The sequence below is a fragment of the Apteryx mantelli genome, chromosome 2 (assembly GCF_036417845.1).
Source record: "Apteryx mantelli isolate bAptMan1 chromosome 2, bAptMan1.hap1, whole genome shotgun sequence".
Taxonomy (NCBI): domain Eukaryota; kingdom Metazoa; phylum Chordata; class Aves; order Apterygiformes; family Apterygidae; genus Apteryx; species Apteryx mantelli.
The window spans coordinates 30,651,995-30,677,364 of NC_089979.1; the positions used below are offsets into that span (position 1 = coordinate 30,651,995).

General features: G+C 35.1%; 1 protein-coding gene across 1 annotated transcript in view; it reads right to left on the reverse strand.

Moving 5' to 3' along the window:
* The window catches only part of CCDC178 (coiled-coil domain containing 178), a 207,627-nt gene that overhangs the window by 138,314 nt on the left and 43,943 nt on the right, over positions 1–25,370 (reverse strand). The window contains exons 10-15 of the mRNA XM_067292317.1: positions 22,115–22,210; positions 21,865–22,001; positions 12,594–12,777; positions 7,512–7,574; positions 3,864–4,025; positions 546–659 (exon numbers count right to left, since the gene is read on the reverse strand). Coding sequence (XP_067148418.1) covers positions 546–659; positions 3,864–4,025; positions 7,512–7,574; positions 12,594–12,777; positions 21,865–22,001; positions 22,115–22,210 — 756 coding nt within the window. The remainder of the gene's footprint in view (positions 1–545; positions 660–3,863; positions 4,026–7,511; positions 7,575–12,593; positions 12,778–21,864; positions 22,002–22,114; positions 22,211–25,370) is intronic.

Genomic DNA, 25,370 nt, shown 5'->3' on the forward strand with positions numbered 1-25,370 from the left:
AGTTTATACAATATAAAATGAAAGGATAATAAAAATGAACAGAATCTTGAAAACGAAATGCTTGTTTGTTACAATGCTTATAACCATATTTTTATAAAACATAGTATTCAGTAATGAAATTCAAATAATTCCCTTTGGTGGATTACAGAGTTTAGTAACTCATACAGCAGACATAAGCCATCATTTACAAAAAGATGCCATCTGCTGAGCAAACATGCAATCAGCAGGCACTTCTATCATACTAGAATCTTTTTCTTCCTTTATTGATTTTCTCCATTGCATTTCAAAAGCCCCTCAAGCAATCTGAGCCAGTGTAGCAAATGAAGAAAGCAAAGGACTTCTCAATGACCCCAAAATCAATTCTGCTTTGTACTTTACCCTGTCTCAAGGCTATGGACCTGATAAGTTAGTTCAAGCAAGAGACAGAAAATAGTACATACACTGTATGTATGCATATACATCCAAAGCAACTGCGTAGAAATGACAGCCTAACCTTTGAAATTAAATGTACTTCAGAAAAGCCATACAAGCACTAAATTATTCACCTGTATATCATTTAATTGGTCCTGCATAATAGTGCTTCTTTGCTCCAGTTGTTGTTCTGTTTGCTTCTGTTGTTTATTTAGTTCTTGTACCGTCTGATCCAAATACAATAGTTTCTGGAAAATTTATGCATAAGCAGATGTGTTAGTATTCAAAAGTTATTGTCCTACTTTCTATAGAAATCAGAAAATATATTAGCCATTAAATAATTCCTTTAAGAGTTACCATTCATAAGCTTATTTTTGTTTCCCTTTACATACCTATTATTCTATCAACACTCTATATAAATTTCTATTTTTATATACTCTACACTTTGAATGACAAAATGCAATATTTTAAAATAGGAAATATCTTTGCTGCTTCATATAGCATTTATTGTCTTACAGCAAAATGTCACTACTTTTTATTCTCCCCATGTTTCTTTATTTATTACTTGGCATAAGAAAGTAAAGTTCTGTATTCAAAATATATATTGGAATAGCTTCCATGGGAGTTGTAAAAAGCATAAAAGAAATGCTTATGATTTATGATCATTAAAACATAAGAAATTACAAGTAAGGACAGCTAATCAGAGGATGGAAGATGAAAGAAAATAAAACATTGGGATATCACATTCTTACATTCTTCATTAATCCATTCTATTATTAACTAGCACATCAAGAAAAACAGTTCTTGTCTATTGTATTAAAAACGTTTGCATCACTAGTGTGAGTGCCAACTATTAAAGGATGGAAATCATTATTAATGCAAGTAAAAAGTAAAACTTTAAATTACTATATACATTTTTATATAAATTGTACAATAGTTCTGTTATTCAAGGTTTTAAATTCCATTCATCATATATAACAAAGAACATTAAAATAGGTAATAATATTTCTATTCTGAAAGAATAATTTAAACCTTTAATCAATGAGAAACTTCTTCCTTGAAATTACCAATACCTTTCACACATCATTCACATACAAATCTGCTTGTGCAAACTCTGCTTCCAAGCTTTTATAACAGAAGCGAACACACAGCCATAGACGATGATATATAGCTTACACCACACCTCTTTAGGTTTCCCAGAGACTAATGATGTGATCTTTGTCACATTGTTTCTACTTAGTTTTAGTTGGGGAAGGGCTAACAACATTAGTCACTGCCATTAATGCGTTGTTTTGAAAATACTATTAGCTATTAGAAGATTTTTTTAGAAAAAATTCAATTTGACTTATTAAACCTGCATCGAAAATAAACTATCATATAATCCATTATCTGAACTGAAACAATTCAACATCCTCCATCTCTCCTCCAAAAATGGCAAAGTATTGCTACACAAAGATGCTGCAAAGAACCCTTCAGATTGAATAAAAATAAAAAACTGTAGAAGAAGATCTCCAGTGACAAGCTATTTACTACTAATTAGACAACTGAACAATAAGCCTACGGGCTGATTCTGCAACAAAAACTTCACATGGGTGAGAAGCAGCAGCAAAAATTCTTGTACCTAGGCATTGGTCTGAAAAACAAAATTTCTGTATCTAAACTGAATAGGTTCAAAAAATGTTGATCTCATTTAATTGTGAGAATGTTATATAGCAAATATATGGCTTATGGAAAACTCCTATCCCTAGCTCTGGACAAAACCAACAATTAAATAGATAGTTTTGTTTCCTTTTTATTTTGAAATAAAAATAAGGCATTTTGCTTTTTCTTTTCTGGCAGTACGATCCATTGGAAATGCCCACCTCTTTCACACAGTTAAGAAATAATTATTTCTTTCACACTGATTACTGTATTTTCAATTCCGTTCCCTAAGACATTTGTTTCCTTTTTTTGCCAAAAAAAGTGAAGCTTCAAATACATTCTCTAGATTGTAGAGCTGCTTATCACAGTGAACAATGTGTCTCTGCCCACTTATTCATATAACGTGAAAGCCAAACTGTTGCAATCAGGACAGAAGACTCAGAGCTATTCCCCAAAAGAAGAGAAGGATGCAAAAGGAGTATGCAAAAAGGAAAAAGCAAAGGTATGGAAATACTTTTAATTAAAAAAAAATCTCTGAATAAATTGCCTTTCAAACAGTTCTGCAAAAGAAATATTGAATGGTTTTGTCTAAGGGTTTTTCTGAAATATAATGTACAGCCATTACGTTTGGTCCTAACTTAGGGTTTAGATTTTGAATATTTCCATGTCATTTCAGAAAAGAAAGGACTGTTTCTACAGATTTTGGTTGAGGTGGCAGGGGGATATGGAACTATCTGCATTGCTTAAGGAAGTGACTGTCCCCCTAACTTTGGTCTCATATTTGTAGGACAGCAAGTGAACTGAGCCACTTATTATTCAGTTAGCTCAGGTATTTTTCAAAAGCAACCATCATCGTCATACTGTGGTTCCAAACACAATAACTGATTTAGATAACAATGTCCACTGTACACCCTGTTCTCTATTATCGTTGTTGTAGCACTTCGTTTTATAAGCAACACTTTGAAAGACCTCAAAGATCATCAGATCTAAAAGACAGAGATAAGTCTAATAAAGAAGGTATGCTTCTCAGTCATATAACTTTATTTAGCATTTCTTTTGAGCAGAACTAGACAAAGGTTACTTCTCTGAAAATTTTCCTGAGGTTAACACCATTCACATACCCTGAAAATATGAGAGAATAGGCTAGTAGGTCCTCATTGGACAAGTAGAGGAAAACGGCTATTTGGTCATCCTTTCAAGATGACAGAGAGGCCAATCAAAACATGTCAGATTATGACAGTAGAAAAGGCTCTGCCGAAGAAAAAGGAATATACTTCCTGAGAGAGAATGGCACATTTAATTAAAACAATTCAAGTAGGTTGAGGACCTGTTTTCAAGACAAAGATCTTCTGTTTCTTTTTCTTATTACAGACAGCAGACAAGAGGAAGGAAAAATTTTTGAGCATTATCACTCATAAACCAGGAAAGAGAAGAGAGTCCCCGGGCTGTAATTACACTCTCTTGCATTGGTTGCTCTCTTCAGCTTATAACTAAGCTAAGAGGTACAGAGGAAACAAGCAAATACTGCATATTCTTTCCTTTCGCAAGAAAATAGATCACACAGAAGTTGAGAGATAGAAAGACTTGTCTAATATGGACAGCAAGGAAGTTCAAAACTAAGGCTGGTACTATGTTTTACATTACAGTATAATCTTTCATTGAAAATTTGGGCTATAGTATCTAGTATAGTATCACAGCGCAACTGCACAGCTAAATTCTGAGCTATGAGTTTCTGTTTCCTTTTTTTTTTCTTTTTTTTAGTAATAACCAGCAAATATCCTAGTGAACAGTCTAGAATTTACCATTTTTACCTCATGGTTTTCTTTAAATATATCTTTATTTCTTCTAAATTTTGTTTCCAGATCAGCTACTGGTCTCTCAATCTCTTCTGTCATCTTCATATCTTCTTCTTTTTTCTTCAGTCTCTCTTTTCGTTTTTCCTCTAGCTCACCATATATTGCTTTAATCTCAGCCTGTTTTTTAAGAGTATATATAGAATTAGCTTTCAATATTTAAACCAGAAGCAAAACCAGAACATGAAAAATTCCAGTTTTGAAAGAACATTTACACTCTTAAACACCATGAATAGACCTAAAATTAATTCTACATACATGTACAAAACCAAAGGTTAAGAAACACATAAGGAGATTAAAAATATCTTCAGAATGAAAGAAAGTTAGTCATTAAACCAGAATATGCCAGAAGCCTTTGAACAGGATAGACTGAATAGCCAGCCGAATTGGCAAACACAAATATGGCAAGAAATATTAAGAAATGTATATATTACTTTGAAGCATAGAATGAAATTACAGTACTTTATCAGCAACTACTAGAAAAGAATTCCATAAAAGAGGAGTTAAAATACTAAATATTAATCTCAAGAGTGAAAATCATCTCTGATGGTAAACTATCAACATAGGTATGTTCTCAGATTAGAAAAAGAGACTAAAGAAAGAGAAGACAGACACTGCAAAGAACAACATTTTTACAAAATAAATCAATACCTTAAGTTTGGGACATACACAAACCCGCTTAAATTCACCCCACCCACTACCCCAGGAAATAAAGAAAAGTGAAAGAAAGAGAAATATTATGTATCAGCAGCTGTGTTCTTCAGGATGTGTAGGTCTCATACACTTGCATTTCCTAATATCCACCATCCCTTGAACTCAAACAATTATTTATCTCTTTAGCACAGAGTGGATACATAATATACACAATGTCTGATATATGAGTACATAAAGTGGGGCACACATGGCACCATTTATTTTCTCTCAGATGTAGAGGCAGAGAGAAATAAGTCAAGAAGACTATGGGAAAGAGAACAAGAAATGAACATACATGTGACTTACTCTTTTCAAAGTATTGTGCTAGGTGGTAAATAACTCCTTTTTCAAGTTTCAAATGATAGTCTACAAACATATTCATCCTTATTGGGAGTGTTCCATGTAGCAAATGCAGTATAATTTCTGAATTTCTATATAATGGTGGTTCTATATAATATATTTGGTGATGTTATGGATAAAGTTCCAGGTGACAACATGATTGGTAGCAGGAACTGGATATGCTTCCCAGAAAAACACTAATATTTCTCCGTCTCTGGTGGTTTAAATTCAGATGGCATTAGGAGATTCCCTTTGGCTGTGTCAGAACAGACCCTTATCTAAACTGCTATGCACTTTGACAGTCACTAGTTAGCGATAGCTTAGTTCTTAGATCTTTCAACAGCCTTTGACATCATCATTAGTTTTGTCCTATTAGTAGAACAGAACTCTCTTGACAGCATGGGTATGAAGACTGTATAACCCAGAGAAATGAAGCTTTAGAAGGAAAACAGAAAAACTAGTTTTAATTCAAATAGAACTTTAAAACCACCTTAGAAGACATGTAGGATGTATGCCAAGAACTGGAAAATGAAAACAATATTCTGAAAACACATGAACTGTGATGAAAATGGCAGTTCTGAGCACTAAATTTACATCCCCTTAGGGAACTGTTCTTCTGTTTGCATCTGAAGGTCAAAAGTAGTGGGCTAAAAATTGCCACTGAGTGATCTTTGTCAAAATCAAGAAAGAGAAAGGAGATTTAGTTCCAATGAATGATCTACATGACCAGTACCAGTACTGAGGCCCAAAAAAGGGAGGAAGCACCAAATCAAACCTGTCATGCTATGGCAGTCAGACACACTTCCTTCAGTCTTCTCTGATACAAAGCCTGAAAACCAGAGGGAGGGTGTGCATGGACCACAAATGCATGTGACAGAGATCTTGTGCACCACCTGGCTTAGAAGAGGAACATTCAACACTTTCTATTAATATCTGAGATAAACTGGGACTGCAAGATCACTCTCAGGGCTTATCTTTCTAAAACTGGGAGACACAGGTACTGGATTCTGCTATTGAGCTCTTGCACAGTTCAAAATCAAAGAATGGATGATCATAACAGAAGCAAGACGGAGACTGTGAATGAAACAAATATGAGGGTTCAGAACATCAGAACAGTGACAACATATGAGTGATGATAAGGAGGAGGGAGGGAAGGAGCTGAGTAATGACAATGGTGAGAGTGGGAGGGTCAGCACCAGGAATATTGTTCCCTCATAGGAAGAAAGAGATGAATCTCAATGGCATTCACCTATCAACTATGAAAAGGCTCTCAGGATGGGTTATGTACTGGTATGCTAATGATCTGCATCACAGGAGATCTTCCTCAGTATTAGAGGAATCTTGGACAAGAAGAAAGCAAGTAATTGTATTATTTAACTGGTATCAAGTTGTATCTAAGAGAAAGGGGTTTGTTTGGGTTTTTTTACTTCTTGCAAGGAACCTGATTCAGTCATTGCAAACTGGCTTAAGGTTGGGGTTGCCCTTATTACTGTATTGCACCTCCACACAGGACATGCAAGGAGACTAAAAATCCCAGCAACACTAGCAACACCTGGAAATCCAATACTTGCATTTGCCTTTATCTTGTGGGCAGGAACCAACAAGGGCAAGAACAGCATCAATAGCCAGTTCAACAATCACTGATTCTGCCTGGCCTTCTGTATCAGGAAGGTCTTTGGGCTGCTGGATTGAAACTTTGAAGGAAACTTTGTGATCATCTGGCATCATAGAGAACTAGGGAGTGATGTCTGAGAGACTGCTGCTCAGACAATTATAATAGTTATATTATAGTTATATAGTATTATAATATATATTATAGTCCACTTTAAGGCCTCCTATCTCTTGCTGGTAAAATTGAATACAGAGATTAAGGACTTCTTCAGAAATAGTTCCTGGAGTTTCTGTTTTCACTCAATGTCTTGCTTGAAGCTGTAAGATGTTGTCGTTATTACAGCAGTTTAGATATGACCATTATCTATGCTCTTGGAAGAGGCAGCCAATGGAATCCATCTACCAAAAGATGGAAACAGAGGGAATACCCCTTTTGGTGATGCTGAAGAAATACCAACATTTCTCTGAGGATGGTTGGAAAGCATCAATGAAGTCCAGAACAAAAGAACTACACTGTCAATCTACAAAAGGAATACTAGACCATCTTGTGTTAATTTGACAGTTTACACCAGGAGAAAGTAAATTGGTGTTAGAGTCATGCTACTTTGCATACTCATGTGTCAATATAAAGTATGGCAAGGGTCTCAATGCACCCTCTACAGAAACTGTGAAGTTAAAAAAACAAAAACAAAAACAAATTAAAATAATAGTATCACTGCATAACTGCATATATGAATTATTACTTAAGGTAAAAAAAATGGAAACTATTGTGAATAATTGGGATACAGCTAAAGTATTCAATGTTTTCATGAGTATTTAAATACTACTAGTTCAAAAGCAAACATCATTACTTAGCAAAACCCCTTGGTCACAAAGTACTCTATTACAAAGAATTTACTGTAGGAAGTAAAAATTATGTGGAAGAATTTAGATTTGAAGTAAACTGGTTACTGTCATGTTTACCTGAGTCTTTTTCCAAACTCCCTTTTGATCTTGAATTTCTTTTTTAATATTCACCTCCAAATGCTTAAAAAAAAAACAAAAGACAGTCATACGTAATGCATAAGAAACAAATTCATAGACGACAGCAATGACAATTTAACACTAACGTTGCAGTAAGGATGAGCACAGCTCTTAAAGTTTGTTTCAAGTATCATAAGACTATATTAAAAAAGGAAATTATAACAGAGACAGGCACAAGAGGTAAATAAATACAGAATAAACCATCAGAAAAGCAGTGCTTGCTAAATGAATAAATATAAAATTATGTAATTTATTTTTGGTAATTTAAGATAATTAAAAACAAGAAAGCGCTGAGCTGGCTTACCTAAACAGATAATGAATATCAAATGTTCAAAACTAAAAAAAATCTCAGTGCCTTCTACGCCCTCTATCTTTTATATGACAGGACTTTTTCGTAATTTCTAATAAAAATCTGAACATGTTTTATCCCTTTCTTATGTGAGTCTCCTACAGATCATCAAAACTATACTTGAATACAATCTAAGCCAAATCCCAATGAAGGCTTTCTGTTTTCTTTTAAGTAAATTTATGGATAGGAAAATTAATTACTTAACCAAAAGAAGGCATGACATGACTAATCGCAAAGAAAGAAACCCAAAATCAATCAATTCTGTTATGGAAATGCATTTCTTGAAGATGTTTTATTCACACCCATATCTGCACTGTGGAAGTACACATGCCATCAACACTTGAAGAGGGAAGTTGCTGCATAAGGTGGCCACAAGCATCTTCCAGATCCACATACATAAGAAGATACAGAAACAGATATCAAACATCCCCATTTATTCTCAACCCCAAATCTCAAAGATTAGTAGGACCTTCAAGGAAACAGAAAAGAAGAGAGGAAGATCAATCAGTGTTCATGTGGAAAACACATTCAAGGAAGACCTGTAGCCAATGAGTAACAGCCTTTTTCCAAATGAAAGTCCATATATTTGCTCCGTGGATAACTTTGAGCAACAACCTGTGCCTATGCCTCCCCTCCTCTCCCCTCCCCTCCTTGCTCACATATACACATAAGCTATCTGAATCTAAATTCAGGTAGATATATTATGGCATCTGGACTATTCTCCAAAGTGCAGCATCATTTTGAATGACTAATGATAATGCTTGGTGAAGGCGTGAATATATATATTTTTTAATCTATTCAATACTCCAAGGAGACAGCATAACTGGTGGTTACAGACAGACACTGTTACTAGAAACACCAGGGGGTGGTCACTCTAACAGCATATCAGCAGAGACCAGGCATTCGACTATAAATTGTACCTTCATTTATACAATCATATTCAAAATTCAGCAGTATTCAACTGTTGCTTAGGCTAATCTGTCCACTTTATTTATACTTAGCTAGCAACTTTTACCTTGCAGTTAGCTCTTGCAGTTGGCCACTTTCCCTGAGTCTGTCTTCATGTGCATATGTATGCTTTAGAACACCATAAGCACAATGCTGCTAAATTATGCTAACTGAGGCCTAAGTATATTAACTTAAAGCTGTTGAAAGAATGGTCATTCTACAACTGTTAGAAATGGAGGTATTCATTAACAAGGGCACTGAAACAGCTCGAGTGATATTGGAAAGAAATCTTATCATTGGAGGCAGGTCCACGAGCAATGGCTCAAAGCAGAAATTAAGTTGTGTCAACAAGTAAGATAGAATCCATAGAGACTGAAATTCCATCTCTGACAGTAAAAGTATAGTTCTGAGATGTATTTCTGATTATCATCTACCCAGGATATTAACATTATGACTTGTGAAAGGAGATTAAGGGACAACAAAACCCATAAAGTAACACCATATTCAAATTTGAAAATGGATTTTATATAAAAATAAGGAATTTATTAAAAACCCAAAGACAGACAGCTAAAAGAGTAAAATATTTGCAAGACAGACGGAGATAATTTAGAGACATCATACTGGATGCTCAAAAGCAAATGCACACCAAGTTTTGGCCAACACTTTGAAAACATAAAAAAATAAACAGAAGGAAGGCTATGAGCAGCAAGACAATATCCTCCAGAAAGCTGAAATTATGTCCAAAAGAAGGAAAAAACAGAAAATTCTGAATTCTGCTTGGTTAATTTTAAAAATACCATTAGGAGAGCTAAATAAGAATTTTCTGAAAAACCTGCAAAGGACAGAATAATTTGTAACAAATTCTTTTCCAAACACATGTGAGCAGGAAGCCTCCTAGGGACAATGCAAGGCCACCAGATGACCAGAAGCACTCAGAATGTGACAGCAGGGAAAAAAAAAAAAAAGAAGAAGAAAAGACCCAACCTCCAAAACAAATAAATCCCCCAAACCCTAGCAAACAAACTGGTAATATAAATTATTCTGAAAAACAGAATTAGTTGACACATGGAAAATTTGATGAGGAATCAGCACGGCTGGGAAACTGCCTCAAAATTCATTAGTTTTCTGAAGGATTTAACAAGCATGTGAACAGGGGATATCTTGGTGAGACAGTCTGCTTGGACTTCTAAATGGTATTTGATAAGGTATCATATGAACAGCTCCTAAATAAATTAAGTTCCCATGAGTTAAGGAGAAAAGTCCTCACATGAATAATCCATTTAAAGATAGATGACCTAGAGTAGGAATAAATTATCAGTTTTCACAGTGGCAGAGCCACAGTGGGGTCCTGCAAGTATATGAGCTGGATCCTGTGGTTTTCAATTAATTCATAAAAAATATGGGAAACGGGGTATTTTGTGGAATAACTAAGTATAATCAGATAGATTTCTTATTTAGGGTAATAAAGATAAAGTCAACTGGAAAGAGGTGGTAAGGCATCCTGAAAGACAGACAAAACAGTAGACAAATTTCAGTGAAGGTAAACGTAATTTTGGACATTAGGATAAAGTTTTCACTTTATTTATACGATGCTGGGCTCTGAGCTGACTAGTGTCAAACAGGAATAAAATCTTGAAGTTAAAACAGGCAGTTCCAAGACAATGTGAAGACAATGTTCACTAGCATTTAAAAGAATAAATGTAGTGTTAAAAATTTTTAAGAAAGGAATAAAACAAAAGAGAAATCATCATTATACCACCACATATGCCCACAGTACGCCTGTACATTGAATACTCTACGCAGTTCTAGTACTGCTCTCTCTTCCCTCACAAAAGAATAACAGAACTGGAAAATGTATTGAGCAACTAGAATGATGAGAGACACGCAACCGTTTCCATTCATGAAACAAGTGAATAGATCAGGACTCTTCAGCCTTGAAAAGAGAAAGAATATGATGAAAGTCTATAAAATCATGTGTGACATATGGAAAGTGAATATGAAATGACCGACCAATGTATGTTTGAATATAAGAACTAGAGGCATTAAATGAAGTTATTATATGGTAAGCAGAAAATTAAAAAAAAACAAAATAATTTTTCACACAACACATGACTAAGCTGTCGAAGTCCTTCTTACAGAATGTTGTGGATGTTAAAAACTGATATAAGATCAAAATGTGACTGAAAATTCATGGAAGAAAACTTCAACAATTCTAAATTAATTTTTAATATTTAAAGGGAAAATATCAAGCTAAGAAAAAAAACAGTATGTAGGACAGCAAATAAGCAGGGGCTTTGAGACAATCCCTTCTAAATCCTAATTTCTTAGAGTAATTTTTAGCATCCCCTGAATACTTAAATAATAAAAACATCCCCTGAACATCCATTCATGTAAATATTTCAGCACACAACACTGAGAACATGGAAAAATTGTTGTTTAGCAAATGCATATGCAAAGAAAACAGAAAATTCTTATAAAGTTAGTATTAAAACATATGGCTATAAAACAGCACAGCATACCAAGATGACAATTTATAGGACAAAACTATATACTGTGCAAATTCAGATCTTGCCAAGAATACAAACTTCATCCCAAAAAAAGGAATTCTGGCACTATTAAAGGCCTTAAAAACACAAAACTGACTCACTCACATTCATTCTGATAACAGCTGCAAAGTTCTCTAGTCCATGTTTTACTACTTTTTACCCTTGGCCTTTTAACTCGCTCTGTTTTAAATTAAATCCTTTTTAGAAGCAGAGTCTGGTACTTTGATGTACTTGCTATACTGATGTACTTGTATGCTAAACCCAACCCATTCCAAAAAAATCTTTACCTTTGGCAAGCAAGTAGGTGAAGAGGAAGTACAATACAGAGTGCCTAATACACCAATGCATATTATAAACAGGAAAATATACTCAATTCTTAATTTTACTGATTACAGCTAAAAATATTACAGAGAATGCAACTGTGAAAGTCTCTCCTTCAAGGCAATCTAGACCTTACATATAGTAGAAGAACACTAATGACAAGTACACAAAACACCTTTTATATCTATTTGGTATAAAAAGACCCTTGAAAATTCCCAGTATTGCATTCTTTTTCTCTGTATTTCTGAATGCTGAATCTTACACCTTACAATAGCACTGATTCTACAAAGCTGTATGCATATGTTCAAGATTATTTACTAAGAACTAGACAAAGTAAGAAAACATCAAAAACATATAATTCTTCACAGCCATTGCAAGGCTGCTACATAAGGATGACTTTCAATAGCAATTCTTGGTAACTAATGACATCCTACTGATAAGGAAAAAAATATTCTACTGTAGTATTTCATTTGCAATGGCTACATTTAGTATCAAATAAAACTACTGATTTACAGATTCTTCTAATCAGTTAGTTACATAAAGAATGAGATTGTTATTTATTTCTATACATTTCAAATCATCTAGGAATCACAAAAACTTTGTATGGTTGAGAATATCTGTCAAATGTAATCTTTAGCGTCTCAATACTTGAGGCCATTTAGTAACCAATTTATTTTCTCCTCCAGAGGCTACTGTTATTTGCTATTTTTCGAGTGTTTTAAACAACTGGTGAAAATTGGAAGTTTTGCATTATTATTTTCTTGATATTAGATTGCTTGTCCAATAATTTTCTGATATGAATGGCATTATTTTCTATTTTTCCACTCTAAAAATGATTTTAAATAAAAAATATACAACCTTGTAATGGATTTTTTCACTGGTTATTTTTATTTGCAAGTCCTCATACTTTTTTTTTTTTTCACCATAAGACAATTCAACATCATAGAGATCTTTGTTTACTCTTTTTACTTGCTCTTCAATCTTCTGCATGCTTTTGCAGACAGTCTTTATTTCTGACTGATATGTCCTCTTTTTTCTTGAACTATTGCAATAAAACAAAGTGATATTATTTCACATTATTTGTTTATAAAGTACATGAGCTAAAATAAAAAGAAAACTTAATTGAATAAGTAAATCTAAAATATTTTTAAATCAAAATCAAGAGCAGTATTTTATCATCCTGCTGATTTGATGCTGAATACACCATGCTCTTCCTCAAAACTTAAAACTCTCTTTATTCATAAGCATATGCCCTGACAGTTAATTGATATCAAACTATTACATGAGTTTTTTTGTCCATTTTTGTCCTGCATATCTATATTATTAATCTGTAATATAACACTATCATTTTTGGATGAGGAGAAAGTGGCAATAACAGCCTTTGTGTCTGAAAATGTTAATATTGCTCACACAACCTCAGTTCATCTGTCTTATAAAATACAGTATGACCATGACCATGACCAGTATGGAGTACTTCACACCAGTGCTGTGGTGCAGGTTAGTCATGCAGCTGACGAATTCATTTTGCTATTTGTATAATTCTTAAGTAACATAACACAATTTTAGTTCATTTTATATAGTAATAAGAAAAAAAAAAACATTCATTAGAAGTGAACTATTCAACAGAAGTGAACTTAAAGTACTATTAGATTAGACCATCAGATCATACAGCAGAGAACAAACTAAAACAAATAAAAAACTCCCCACAAGTAAACATTGATAGTCCTTTGACAGACTGAATATAACCTCTGTACCATTAGAACTTAATGTTCTCCAACCAAATGTTTCTTTGTAGAAGAATGGGATCACTGAAAAACAAATTGTTACTACCACTGAGGGTATCTGCTGAATCAGAATGATAAAACTAAACAGTACTGTAAGGATCTTCATAGGCCACACACACCGTTTCTCATACTTAATCTGCAAACTCTGCACTGATTACTCATATCCTTAGCTGAATTAGAGGCCAGAATGTTTCTCTCAAAGATAACCTCCTTTAATACAGGGTGTAATTTACTCAGTTAAAAGAAGAAAACATAAGTTACCTTACAAAATGTAAAGGTTACTGCACAAAGACTAAATTCATGGATTATTTCATCCACACATACACACATATTCCACTTTCAGTGAATGTGAACTGCTGATTCCTAAACACACAGTCTTACAGTCAGCAGTATCTTGTATATACTCCTCGAGCATTTTTGCACTTTGCAAGGCAGTGCAGGCCCACATCAACTTAATTTGCCTTCCTAAAATCCAAGTAACAAAGAACAAACCAAGAGAACAGAGAACATTGTCATTATGTATCTTGATGAACTATATTTACCACATACCATGTATGAGGCATGTATTACAATTGTCCTTCCTCTCTTAAAAGATTGTCCATAGCCAAAGTCAACTTATTGTTACTCTCAAGCAGCTGACCAATGTGATGAAGACAGAAACTCACAGTCCTAAGAAAAATGAGACAGGAGTATGATCTTTCCAAAATGCAAAATATGACCTAGAAGCTTTAGCAATGCCACACACCTGTAGGAACCTGTGTTTATAGCCATAAGTGACTGCTTCACATAAATTCATAATGCAGACATTTTTCAGAGATACTGTAGAAGCTGTAACAGCCCTAACAAACTGAGACCTAAGTGAAATAGGAGGCACTGCTTTTGCTACTTGATAGAAAGTCTTGCATAGTCAGCTACCGAGTTAGACAGTTCTTAAATACAAAGGGTTACTAGGCCTATTTTCAACTGCTGAGACAAAAAAAAAATCTTGGCAATCTTGGCATACATCAAAAAGATCTTGTTCCTCATAAATTAAAACACTGGAGATGACCAAGATCTACTACATGGAGGAAAGCATCCCACCACACAAGCATGTTAGGAAAAATAGAGCTGAGAGTATGCAAGCAAATGGCCCAAATTATCCTTAGATGATAATGAGAAAGAGCAACAGAGGTCTTTCTGTTTGAAGGGAGGCAATATGAAAGCAAAAGTACTCTGGTTCTTCCAAGTCTAAGACAATTCAGTTAGGAACTATCATATTAGAGAGTAGTAATTCTTCTATTCTTTAGACTTTCCTAGGTCTGCCTGTATCACATACACTGACTACACTTTCCTGCACACCAGGCAGGTCAGCGATGAGACAGATAGAAGCCAACAGCACCAGTGTGAGTAGTACCAGGCGCTGTAACTACAAGTGGACTATGAGTTACAGACAGACTGATGAAGGAGGTCAAGAGGCTGATGCTGTAAAGGATCAGTGACAAAGAATTTGTGAAGATACAGTATGTAAAGTACACAGTATGCAATGAGGTCAAAGAGCAAACAGTTAGATGTGATCAGAAATAATTACAATACCCAAATAAGAGGGGTTCAGGTCAATTCTTTGACTACTAGAGGAAACTTCAATTGTATATCTGTCCCTGGACAAACCATTCTACCACACTTTTTAGTAATGGTTTCTGGTCAGTTCTTATAGAGTTTCTGAATCCCATAGCTTCTGATAATAATCATTGGAACTATTCAGATCATAACCAGATCACTTTCAAAACAGAAAATTTGTGTACAATGGTCTTGTGACTAATTCTGAAATGGGTTTCATTAATTGTTCCATCAGAGATAGGTGCCTTAATTTTGCAAATTACCTGAAGAAACTAAAACATATTCTAAAACACTGACAAAATGCCACTGGGCAATTAACTACTTGCTTTGTCCAGGGAAGTTCTGGAATAGCCATCACTGAAAACCCTAAAAAAAAATTTTTTTGATCTTTTCTTAAAATAGGCATAAGTATAGCTAATCCTGCTTTGGGCAAGATCATGACTAAATGGCTTCAGAAATCCCTTCCAAAGCATCTATAACTATAAAAAGAATTAAATATCAAAACACCAAAAGCAAGCCAGCAATTCATCTGAACAGTAGAGAGAAAGCACACCTGTGCTGAAGCTGGAAAGAAATGAAAGGAACCAAAAAACAATTATTCCACTCTGATTTCCTAAACTTTTCATGTGGAGTAAAATTGTTTTGATGCATGCAAGGCCACAAATGATGCTGCAGGTCAAAGCACTTTAAGCATGGATGCAAGAGGAACCTACATATCTCAAGCAAAAAAGCAAATGGACTATAGCATAAAGAAGAACTATAGTTCTTCAGTGTGTGTGTTCCATACTCTACTCATAAAGGTGTTTAAAATTCGGTCATAGCTTCTGCAGCTTACTCAGGAACTCTGCCCCTCTTTGAGAAGCATGAAGAGTTTTTGATTTTTCCTTCCCTAAGCTTTCATACATTAAGTAACTGCACAAGGACCAGAGATTTTTTTGATCTAACAGTATTATAAGATATATTGAGCCTTCATGGGAAAAGGGTGTGTGTACGTCAGGTCAAATGCACTGTTTTTCTTCAGTTTCCTTCAACGAGTAAGTCCAGGAAGTTTAAGTACTATGAAGGAAAAGCAACATAGATGGGGTGTGAATGTTCTTTTGGATAACAAATCCCAAAATATTCCAGTTACTGACAAATCATTTTTTCCCATACAAATGTTCGTTCACATATGCTCTATATTTTAGGTCCTTCTAGGCTAAAGCATAAGTTACCTTGAGACAGGTCTTGGAATCCTTTGGGAAAAAAATGATTGCAGGATCACTTTGCCAAAAGTAACACTATTTCTGGATGTTGCTTCACATCACTCAGTAACAGTACGGGTGGAGAGGTCCTCATCAATGCAATCAATATAATCTGAAGTACACCTCTGATCATAGAATGCAGGCCAGCTTCAATGGTCCCATAAGAGACACTGAGACAATATGATATCCATTAAAAAAAAAAATTAAGAGGTAGAAGGGTCTCCTTACCTCTCTCTATCACAAAAAGCAAGGGAACTTTTTGAAGTGTCTCCTTCTGCGTAAATAGGTAAAAATAATTTTGCATTTAAATATCCTCCACAGTATAAAGGGGATCAGCTATCAAAGCATGGATCTCTCTCTCTCTCTCTTTTTTTTTTTTTTTTTTTTTTTTTTTTTTTTTTTTAAGAGCAACAGTACTCAAGACGATTCACTAGTGATTAAGTCAGAAAGAGACTAAATGGTGTCCCCATCACGGTCACAAGCACTAATTTAAGTTTCCCTATGAAAATTGGATCCTTAATTATGAAAAACACCTTCACTTCACTTTCTCAGGACTGCAGGATGGAAGAACACAGAAGAGATCTCAGTGGGCCGGGGATAGGAAGAAACTATCACAAAGTGAAAATAATGGAGCTGACTAGCAACTCAAACTCCTTCAAATCTAGTAAGAAGGTTAGAATTACAAGAGCATAAGCATCTTTGACCTGGTTGAACCTCTAGTCCATGCTGCTAAATACATATGCCTTTTCTCCTATTAACAAAGACATAACTTACTACAAAATAGTAAGATCAAACTAGTGAGAAGTAATGAGGAATGGGATGCTGAGAAAAACTTGCTCCTCAAGTTCTGTCTGATGAGATCTACAGTCCTGACAGTGGCAATGTGTTGCCACTCTCAGCCAGGTGGAGATAGTGAGAACTTAATGCTCAGTCCAAGCTTGCTTTGAAGATAATTCTGAGAAGCAGTGGAGTTCAGAATAGGTACAGAATCCCCTCCACCAGAAAACATTCAGGTGTCTAACTGAAAGCTCAAGCTCAGGTTATCTTTGGAGCAAGACATCAGGTGTTAACTATACGAATTCAAGAGGAAAGGATTACTTTGGCAAGTCCTTGAAAATAGCAGAAAACACCCCATAGCTTGAGACAACTGATATAATTTGTCAGGATCTTAGCTTGTCAGTGTCTAATAAAATTAGAAAACATTCAGTGCTGGATGTGTCAAGTCCAGAGACAGATCATTATACAGGAAAGGAGAGAGAATACCATTTCTCTAGTTTGCTGATATAAACCCTCAGTATGGTATCACCCACCGTTAGATGAATGTGGTCACCCTGGATATGAATAGCAACAAGAGGCAGCATTTCAAGCTGCCATAATTTTCACAGCACTGATGTTCAAACTTTACTCTTCAGGAGATCTTGTGCCCTGTGCTTTTGAATCACCTCACCGAGGTACCTCTGTCAGGATCATTTTGTGTATAGAAGACAAACATGCAGATGCTCCAAGGATCTCATATCTTCTGAAAATCTGACTACAGCGGTAAATATCATGCTTCCCCAAGCAGTACATGGAAAGTGATCCACCTATGGATTTAATCTGTAGACTCTAAAAAAAGGTGTCATAAATGCTGTCATCTGTCACATAAGGCATCACAGTTATCAAAGGCTGTCATTTCAACAAAAATGTCCTGTTCACCAAATACAGCATTATTTCCTTCATGGCTAGAAAATATTCGTAAGGAAAACAGGTGCTGACCAACACAAAGTTCATTGTGGCCCAAATAAACTCCAGAATTCCCATAGGATACAGACGAGACAACTGATGGTTTACCAGAGATCCAGAGAACAAAAAGAGCTATGAGAATTTGGAGAAAGTAAGGAACCTCTTCCTTCAAAGTCTTATCAGTTATTCATCCAGATACAGAGTTTTATTTCCCATCCAGACATAACCTGGTACCCTTTTCAAAACTTTGGTGAAGGCCTTGAAGGCATGAGAAGGCCATAGGACAGAACTGCATTGAAAATGGCCCCAACAGCTGACAACAAACACATTATTGCATTGTATAATCAGATGTCCTTATAAAGACATGAAACTGTGCATTGAAATTTGAGGATGAGAACTACTCTTTCTGCACAAAGAATCTCCAATAAAAGCTAGAGTCACCATTCCAAACTGTCACCTGTAGATAAAGGTCTGAAATGGAGTGGCTGAAACGGTAATAGAATATATCCTTTGCAATGGCTATATTCTAGTACCAAAAAGGAAAACTCCTTCACCCTGTGCAGCCTGGGAACTGGCTGTAGCTTTCAAAGTAAAAAAAGAACTTTCTCTTTACTAAAGCAGATTTTCAAACAAGTGCCTGAAGATGAGCTGAGAGAAGGGAGTATACTAAAACAGATGTAACAATCTTTGTGCTATATTCAGAATCCAACTGCCTATGATAAGTTTTTCTGCATATCACTGAAGCAGCCAGAGACAGGAGAGTTCATGATGCCCAATTACACTTACAAAGATGCTACTCTTGTTAAAGCATTTGAGACAATGAAAGATACACATTGTTCAATTTCTTCTTGTTGAAATGCTACATTTTCCTCTGAAAATGGGCAGTTGCAGATGTCTCTGCTAAACAAAACTGAAAGACTGATGAAGACACACTTGGAGAACAAAGATCAATCTGGAATAAGTAAAGGAATGTAACATTTCATCTGTTCTTTGCATTATGATACAGTATGCATCAAACAGTTAAGCCTTCAACAGAAGGCTGCATGTCTCATGATAGATCAGCCGTATGTTTGCACAGCAGTGAAAGCAGTCAGTTAAGCTTCCGTAACGACAGAAGAAAAATTATCTCTAAAATTCATAGATCAGGCTTCAGAAAAATCATGCAGAAGACACATTCTTATTTAGCCAGTAAAGCCTAACAATTAAGCAGCCTTAACTTAAGTGAGGGACTATATCTTCTTTCCAAAAGCATCAAGGCATTTGAGACTCTCCTTTAACGTATTACTGCAAGAGCACTTTCCCTACGTATTTAATATGACAGTCAACACTTTCTTTGAAGAAAGGTTTGGGAGAGTTTAAAGAAATTTCACTTCATAGCGGGAACATAATACTTATGATTAAATCTCCATATCATAGAGCTGCTGCGTGGCCTACCTAAAATTAGAAAATTTTTAAAAAGTGATGAGAGAAAGAAATGGAAATTATTTAGATGAGCCAGTCCACATTCTAAATTGACCACTGTGTTAGAAATCCTACCACAATATAGTTACAAGACAATATTTTTCAAGAAAAGCACTAACACTTAAACACAACCTTACAAGTTCAGACAATAAAGAGAATTGGGGGCAATTGAGCTTTCTTTTTACTCACCTTGTATAGAAAATAGGACTATTTAGACTGCAGGGGTCCCTAAAAACTCAGATGACCAAGAGATTTATTTTCCTGAATGTACTGCATATTCTAAACACAACTAAGATACACAACTGAGCATTCCAGGAAGAACATGAGAAACAAGTTCTTTATCTCCTTGTAGCCTATTAGGAGGTGGACAGTCACTCATTTTTTAGTCCTGTTTAAGTAAATGTCAGCACTCTTGTTAGTATGCAATTAATCAAAACAAACACTCCAATTCTTAGACTAACACAAGACAATGTATTGATTTTAAGAACTACATTCTCATGGACTATATCAATTTCACAAAATATAGCAATTCTTCCCCAATATAAAAGGCCACACAGAATCAGAGCACACTCAGAAAGGAAAATAAAGCATGAATATGTTGAGAGAGAAAGGTTGTGAGAGGCTCTGAGTCTCAAACTAATGTTCTGACATGCAAAATATTTCTAATATAAGGCAAGAGATTCAATGATGTCTTCAGATTTGAAGATATAAATAGATATAGATAGATATAAATAGATATTTGAAGATATAAATAGACTGAGCTCCTGGAATCTTTCACTGCCAGGAACATGTCATAAACATTCTCCGGGTCTTGGATCTGAACTTTCAAATACATTTCTTGAACTCCTGTACACGTGAAAAAACACAATAATCACAAAGCCTCACAATAATAGCGACTATATTTGAAATAAATAATGCTCAAAGGATTTCTCTCATGAACTTGTCCAGTCTTTTGGGGATGCTTGTACACTTTTAGTGTAAAAGATGATCTCAGCTAATGACGCTTCCCAAAACAGTTTTCCAAAGATTCCCCTCTCTCTGATGCTCCACATTTGCCTGTACATATTCTTATAAAGTTGTGTCTTGTCTTTCAGCCTACCAGTTAATACTTCAAACAAGGGCAAGATCTCTCTACACTGCCTTACAACTATGAAGAAATAAAAGTTTTAATCCATCAAAAAATGAGTCAATGCAATTGAAAATAATACATTTGTAAGACTACAATGTTAATATTAATTCTAAAATGTTCTAATAATCCTAATAAGTAGTTCCATGAACATCAGAACTCATGAAACCTGGTTCCTTACCCATTTGTGTCCCATGGTTGATTTACTTTGGTATATAAGGTGTGAGCTTTAACTTAGGGCATTAACAAGGAGTGGGCACATATCTCCTCCTCTCTTTTTCTTGCACCTTTTTATCCCCTCCCTTTTCCCATATCTCTGGTATGATATTTTGGAGATCTAGAAGGGAATGTTTTCATGCTGTAACCAGTGGTAATACTGACAGGATCTCTCTCTTCAACTAGATCGTCAATTTTTACAAAAACCTGTGAGAATCTAATTACTTTTAAGAACCTTACTCTTCAGTTGATTTTGCTGAAACCAGACAATGAAATCAAAAGTTACTGGAAAGAAGATAAACTGTCAGCTACCTAAAACCAGTATACACCAAATGTCCAAAGGAAAAAGGAACTTAAATTTTAATTTATTTTTTGTAAGCTTGTAAATGCTCTGAGACTATTATGTAAAACAAAATTTAAAGCACATTTATTCAGAATTGCTAAATTAAGAAGCTACAAAAAATTGTGTCCATAATATCTCGTAAGAATTCAAAGAAAATAGAAGAACACAGTATTTCAGATTCTATGGTTATAACAAACAAGAAATTGTAATTCCTTGTTTACAACCAAGAAAAAAATACAAATATAATTCAATACAAATAAGTCATTAATACATATATTAATACATATGACTTTATTAATAAAAATATGACATATATGTCACAAAAGACTTAACCAAAAAGTTTTGGAAACAGAGTTTTCTGTTAACAGAAAGAGAATTTTAAAACGTTCCTCTTTTTTAAAATTTAATTGTCAAACCATACACTTTATTTCTGACAGAACTTTAGTTTTGTTCCTTTCAAGTGAAGGTCAAGAAAGTTAGACGGTAAATTTCAGCCAGATGTGATTTGAAATTATTGAAAGATTACAGACAGGCTTAAAATAACAAAAGCAAGGTTCTCTTTTATAGGCATGCTTTCAGTTAAAGAATAACACTTGCTTCCTATATTTACATTGCAGGTATTCAATAGTGTTTGAATTACCTATTTGCAGATTTTCGCAAAAACTCTTCATTCTCTCCCTGAAGTTCTTCATTTTCACATTTCAAATCATTCAATGATTCACTAATATTGAGTAGCTTTTGTTTTATAGTCTGTAGATCACCTTCCCGGGTGGATTTCTAATGAACATTAAGACATTAAGACATTTTTAGTGTAAGCTGAAATTATTTTAGGTCAACATAGATGATGCAAACACTTTTACTTAGTTATATAAAAACAATAAAAAACTTACTAATTTTTCAGTAGCGTTAATCACTTCAGAACAAGCATCTGATATTTTTATGTTCTCATTTCCTTGGGCAGCTATTTTATTATTCACATCTTCTATCTAGAAAATATTTTAAAATTAAATTATGCAAATATCACCTATATTAATTTGTAACAAATAAACAATATATTTAAAATTTAAATTTAAAATACACTGAGAAAGAAAGGCTATTGAACAGTATCTAGAGATATTTCATGCTGTGTTATTCATATGCACATCCCCTTTGTGATGTATCCAAGCAGTATCTTTAGACTTCAGTAAGGATATACTCACACCGTGCCAATTCATGTATGACATATGTGGTATAATTGAGCAGTATACCTTTAGCTCCTCTCAGCCTCAAAATTTTCCTTAATATTCGAATATTTCCCAATATCCTTGTTGACTTAATAGAGATTCATACATAGATTCAATGACAGATCAACCACTGGAACTTAAGGAAAATGAAAATGTTAGGGAAGCAAGCATCTACAGGGTAAGAAAAACATCTAAAGTGGCCTCAGATAGATAAATAAAGGCTTCCCTGCTCATAGTAAGTTTGATAAACTTTGTTTCCCTCACCACTCTCTTCTCTGCAGAGGCTGAGGCAACATAGCTATCCTGGCAGAACTTACCTAAACCATATCCTTAGAGATATGGGTCCAGCTGGAATATGTCTAGACTGCAAGTATGCCCAAGCAGGATCAAGGCTGATGAAGATGTTAGCATTGGGATATACAATACATGGGGAAAGAGCAGGACAGAATTAAGACACAGGTACTCTGTAAATGTCAAGTAACTTCTTACTGCTACCTCAAGTATCTGAGGAAGAACAGCAGATTTACATGAGATACTGTGAGGTCCCAGTGGCTAAGAAGGAAACTAATACAGGTTTTGTCTTGGTTTCTTGTTCAGCCTGTCATAGCTCTGTTGTACTTCTCTAGCATTCTCCTGATTGTCCTGGTATAGTTGCACCTCCCTGACTAGTTGGGGACTAAAGGTAGTATTAGAAACACCCATTTTCCCTAATAATGTGAAGAATCAGAAATTCATGGCTTTGTTATTGCCATCTTCAGCTTTTCAAAAAGAAAAGACTGCACTAAACCACTTTGTATTTTTTATGTTGTGTATTGCAAAACAGTGATATGCTGGACGTAAAAGGAGGTAATTCAAAGGTAAGTTGCACAGAAGTTCATGTGGAAGCAACCATGCAGCACCATCACAGATATTAAAACTAAAATTGAAAGTCAGGTCCAGTTATAAGCTCCTTTATGCACCCAAAAAGATTTAATACTTGAAAAAAATCCCAATCTTAGGCCTAGTTTATCACCTGAGTCTCCCTAAAAAAAGAATACATACTTAACATCCTTTTTTCTAAGTAACAGAGCAATATGGGTTTGGCAAACTAGTACTTAAACCACTTTGAAAGTTCACACAGGAGTTGTTTCTAATGCAGGGTTTTTGTTTCTGTCATATTTTTAGAGTCCCAGTAAAGGATAGGTCTAAAAGAGTAAAAAAAAACCTGATGAAAAAAGGCCTTTCTGTACCAACTGATTAAAAGGCTAACACAAGCAACTAACTGACAACACGAATTACTAGCACTTACATATATATGTTCAGTATACAAAGAAGCAAGTAGATACTGCAGAGCTTCCATCTCAAAATAGCAGACATTAAAAAGAAACTAGCAGGTGCTTTAGCACATCCACAACTGTATGACCACAAGTCACATAAGCAGCATGAGGGAAATGCAGAAGAAGTTCCAACACAATTCTGGTGAAGCAAATATGACCTCCTCATCTCAAAACACAGGACCCACATTCAACATGCACACCACCATGGAATGCATATAGTTAGGTACTCCAAACAGAAGACCTGAATATCTATCCCTTTGAAGAAAAAAAATCCCCAAGACTTCGAATCTCATATTTAGCAGCTGAAGAATCTTTCCTTCATTTGTTCAGTAAGTCTGTCACCAGTGTTTTTTTGTTTTTTTTCTCCAAAAACTGATAAAAAATGATAGCTATTTGGAGAAATGACTGCTGTCAACCAACCATGCTTTTTGGAAAACTTACCATCTTTGCTAAACTCACCACCAATCAACTTTGCTAAAGTTGACCTAAAACAATTGTCAGGGCTCTGAGTGCACTCTCCTGCTCCTAGGAGTTTAGCTCACAACTAGCTCTGATAATGCACTGATACGACTCTGATTTCTAAGAGCTATTTGAGAAGACTCAGCCAGCCTGAAAACTGCTCAAGAGCAAGCTGCAAGCCTAAGAGGGGCTCTCTCTTCTCTGCAGACCTGTATTTGCTCTGAGCCCTGCCTGAGCTAAGTTACAGCCATGCCCATGCCTGGCCATATACCTCATTGATCCAACACTGACCCTGACACATGAACTGTAGACTTGATGTCTTGGCTTAACCTTGGACCTGACTCATCACATTGGACTCGTCTTGCAATCTAGACTCTTAGCTGAACCTGGTTACCATGACCAGGCCTGAGCAGCTCACCCTGATCTAGCACTACAGGACTGCATCCTTGTAAGTGAGGCCACTGCCTCTCTCTGCCTTGTTATCATGTTCAGCTCTCAGCTCTCCCACTTTGCAGAGAGCTGGCTCTTGCTGCTCCCTGACAACAACTCCATATTACTGCAGGGCTTGTGTTTTCCAATGTGATGATATTTAACTATGCCGATAATAAAGGAAGAATGAAACAAACTTGAATTGGTGCATTAGGGACTACAGATCATTTAATTTTACCAGCCTTATCAAAGGTCTAGAAATGTAAAACCCAGCAATTTCAACTGGTTTGGAGCTAATGAGTTATATTTTCAAAAAATGTTGCTTAAGAGAATATAAATCTACAAGATGATGGAGAAATCCTTTGTTACCTGCTAAATGATAAAGAGATACACTCACGCCAGGCTTTTGTCAAGATGTCCTATCTGGGGCACTGAGCGATCTTTTATAAAGTAAAGAAATGTCAATTTCTATTATTAAATGTAAAGGCACATAATGATTGTTTCAGGGAATACTGAAGTAAATATACAGTGTCTTATATGCTTCAGTTTTCAAAAGAATATAGAATATCATCAGATATATAAAATTAACAGGAAATAGGAGAGAAGAATAGAAGTGGACAGAACAGCTTAAAGTATGTACATGTTTAAGTAAGCCAGGGCCCAATGAAACTCACCATCTTGGTAACACCTTATTTAAATGGCAAACTTAAGGAACGACA